Genomic DNA, 3,761 nt, shown 5'->3' with positions numbered 1-3,761 from the left:
ATTTTTTTAACCAATCGTGGATCAGATCTAGAGAAAAGTGAGCACAAGCCCATGTATGTGATAATTATAAAAAAATAGTTGATCACATCAATAATGAACAAATAAATAAGGAAACACATAAACACCGAATCGTTTTCTATATAAATAAATATTTTCTGCCTCCGCTTTTATTCATTCACTATTTGTTTTTTACGTTTTGTTCTAGGGTTTTGGCGATTGGTTACTCTACGTGGAAATACAGAAACATTATACATACCTTCCAATATATCATTTACACTGAATGAGATGGTAGCTGTGTTGGTTAGGTGCTTTGTCCGTTCAGCGAAAACTCACGGGTTTGAGTCATGGAGTTAGATTTTTTTTTAATTTTTAGATTTTTGTTACAATTCAGTGTTTGGAAATAATTTTTTTGCTACATATTTTGCAAATGAAAATATGTCATAATTTCCTTTGTTATTATTTAGAATGGAATCTTTACATTTTTATAGTTAATAACTATAAATTTCATGGGAAGATAATATCGTATATAGAACAAGAATTACCTTTTAGTATTTTTCATTAAAAAATAAGCCCTAGGTTGTTTACACGTATAAATATGAGTGTTTTAAATATTTTGCAAACGGATATATATCATAATTTCATTTGTTATTATCTAGAATGGAATCTTTACATTTTTTATAGTTAATAACTATAAAATTCATGGGAAGATAATATCGTATATAGAACAAGAATTACCTTTTACTATTTTTCATAAAAAATAAACCCTAGGTTGTTTACACGTATAAATATGAGTATTTTAAAACAATCGTCTCATAATTTACAGTTTAGTTTCTCTGTTAGATTTCCGTGTTTATTTTGCTAGGGTTTTTATAATAGCATTAACTTTTTGGATCTCTTTAGAAAAGATTCATCATGTTTGTCTATTTGCATGCAAACCTAACCATGTATTCGTCTAAGTACAGCTTTGATCATCCATCGAAAGTCATGATTACTTGGGAAGTTTCGTCTACTGCTTCGGATATATATCTAACTCTCCTCAAATTAATAATAATATATATGCTCTCTACGTTTTTAATGATTCTAAAATTTTTTTCGTCCATAGGTTTTGATAACCAGGCTTATGCTCGCGAGTTAAGATCTATGTTGAATTCATATCGTCATGATATGGATCAAAAAGAGATATCTGATTATCGTTACGTAACTCCATACGTTTTCATCGATATCACAAAAAAGGTTGTTGTGCCTTTTTTAGGTTATTCATGCAAGTTATAGTACTTATTAGTAATTATTTTGTATTTTTAAGTTATCCATGCAAGTTACTTATGGATCTTGCTATCGAAGAGTGGACCTTGTGGACATATAATCCTGTAATCGAAGGTTCGTAGTACTGTATTAATCTTACAATTTTGTACCTTTCGTAGTGTTGTATCTTAATCTTACAATTTCATATCTTTACTATATATTAATCTACGAACATATTCATTTTTATATAGATCTTGATTCTGCGTATTATATATCTATTCTTGATCAGAAGTTTTTGATCAAAGGAGGTATTTCTGCTCTTCCTGTAATATAATTTTGTTAATGATGTATATTAAAATTTTTATATGTGTTTATGTTTGTTCTGATGTTCGTTTTGTGTATTTAGGTTCTGATCATGTTAATTCGAGCGATCATGCTCACAAGACCTTTCTTTGGGATTTTGCGAGGAAGGTTTGGATTATAAATAAATAATCTAATGGTTTCAATGGTTCGTTTTTTGCTTTGAGCACCATTTTTTCCCTTTTTAAATATTTATTTTTAAATTATAACTACATTGTTTTTTCATATGTTTATCTATGCAGAAGATAATGAGTCTGATGATACCGAGGTGCTATCTGGCCGTGGTACTGATGATGATTATGGTTTTGAGGATTACATGGGGTTTGATGTTGAGTCGCACGATGATACCGATGATATGGACCAAACAGATGAATACCATTCTGAAGATGATTTTATTGACGACAGTGAGTCTTGTGAAGGATCTGATTGTTCAAGTGATAACTCGGAAGGTGATAGTGGTGATGATGAAGATGAAGATGATGACGATGCTGATTCGACTGATGATGATGAAGATGTTATGTTGGATGATGAGACTGAGAGTGACGATGATAGTGAGGATCACCAAAATGTCGAACCGAATGATATACTCATCGAAAAGAATATTAGTATATCGGGACACCAGAATTCGGTGTGTACTTATACAGTTTCTCTTGGTTCAATGTGTTTTGGAGGGTGTGTGTCCCGTTAGAGACCTTCCAAAGATGGTTGTACTATCTTTGTTAAGGTTTTACAGATGGGTGCATATGCTAATTTTGAAACGTTCTTCCCTGGAGCTCATATTATCGGATGAACAAGTATTTATTATAGTATAAGAAAAAATATTATAAAACTGTGTTGATGTCTAATTGACTACTTTATTCACAGAGTGTTAAAATTCAGGCCACTGTTAAAGATGGTGAGATCGATGTCGCAGCGTCTCGCATAGATGTTGGTAGTTGGATTATTATCAGTCGTTTTTCTGTTATCGAGTGTGAGGATAGTTGTAGACTGATTTCTCATAGATACAAAATATTGTTCCTACCATCAACTATCATTTACAAGACTTCACGTGTAGTGAAAACGCTTATTTTGACTTTGTTAATTTTCAAAGGATATTGGATCGTGCCTATAATGATGACTATTTAGTTGGTGTGTTTATTTTCGGTTTAGATATTGAATTTTGTTATTATTATGTTGCTGATGTTAATATGGTTTAGTTTTTATTGTTTATGAAGATTTGATAGGTCGGGTGTTAAATGTAAGTCGATCTGGGACGTGGTGTGGTTTACTCTCTGGAGAGCATCATGTTCCTTCCTATGGCAGTCCATGTAAGGATGTATATGATTCCGAAAATGAGGTGCATATTCAACTGTAATATTCTGTCTGAGGGATAAACGGTACTGTCTGCTGAGTGTTTTTAAACTATATATTATCGTTTTATTTGTTCTGTCTAGCTGATTATGTGTGACGTGTTTTAATTTAGTAGTGTTAATTTGAGTTGTGAATTATCCGGTGAGATGGCTAAAAGCTTTTATGCATCTTGGAGACGCTGTGATCAGGATGGAACGACTTCATCATCAATTCGATTTAAGATAATAGATGACGAGTAAGTATATCTCAAACTATTTGTTTGAAGTCTAACTAACTAATTCTTAACTACATTGTTTGTCAAAATATAGGAAATTTATGCTTGAGTGTGTTGCACACGGTGAGTTGGCAACTGAAATAAGAGATAAGTGTAGAGAATACGAATGTCCTTTTGCTATATGTGTGTTAACCGATTGGTGTGTAGCAATTGGCGGGGGTATGTTTGTTTTCTGATGATATACCAATATGTTATTTATAAAATCGTAGTATATAATGTAACAATATTCTAATATATATATTTTAGAGAATGTGTCTATCAAGGATCATGATGATAACGGTGTGTCCCGTTTTATCACTGATTCACCGATTGCTGAAATTTTAACCTTGCGCAATAGGTAAATATGTTTCTCTGTGTTGTCTAAATTGATTTATGAAAAAAAAACAATATTTAGATCTGCTAAATTGCGTAACAGTAATTTACCAACCTTATGTATACCTGTTTTCTGTTATTAAAATTTCAGGATTAGGGAGAGATTAGATGGACTGGATACAGATGTTGTCTAATGGATTGGACCGAGTATAAGGATTCAAAA

At 31.8% G+C, this 3,761-nt stretch overlaps 1 protein-coding gene across 1 annotated transcript; it reads left to right on the top strand.

Moving 5' to 3' along the window:
• Nucleotides 1–1,322: 1,322 nt before the first annotated feature.
• On the top strand, nt 1,323–2,392 carry LOC112088384 (prothymosin alpha-A-like). Its single transcript, XM_024158650.1, has 3 exons — nt 1,323–1,377; nt 1,845–2,230; nt 2,291–2,392. Exons 1-3 carry the CDS (start codon nt 1,323–1,325, stop codon nt 2,390–2,392), a joined length of 543 nt encoding a protein of 180 aa, XP_024014418.1.
• Nucleotides 2,393–3,761: the final 1,369 nt, after the last annotated feature.

The sequence above is a fragment of the Eutrema salsugineum genome, unplaced genomic scaffold (assembly GCF_000478725.1).
Source record: "Eutrema salsugineum unplaced genomic scaffold, Eutsalg1_0 scaffold_14, whole genome shotgun sequence".
In the NCBI taxonomy this organism is placed as follows: Eukaryota; Viridiplantae; Streptophyta; class Magnoliopsida; order Brassicales; family Brassicaceae; genus Eutrema; species Eutrema salsugineum.
The sequence above is the reverse complement of the archived record's forward strand: the minus strand, read 5'-3'. Positions and strand labels throughout refer to the sequence as shown.

Coding starts and splice junctions, on each gene's coding strand:
- LOC112088384 (XM_024158650.1), top strand. CDS start 1,323: ATGGATCTTGCTATCGAAGAGTGGACCTTGTGGACATATAATCCTGTA. Junction 1,378..1,844: donor ATATAATCCTGTAATCGAAG/GTTCGTAGTACT, acceptor TTATCTATGCAG/AAGATAATGAGTCTGATGAT. Junction 2,231..2,290: donor TATCGGGACACCAGAATTCG/GTGTGTACTTAT, acceptor GTGTCCCGTTAG/AGACCTTCCAAAGATGGTTG.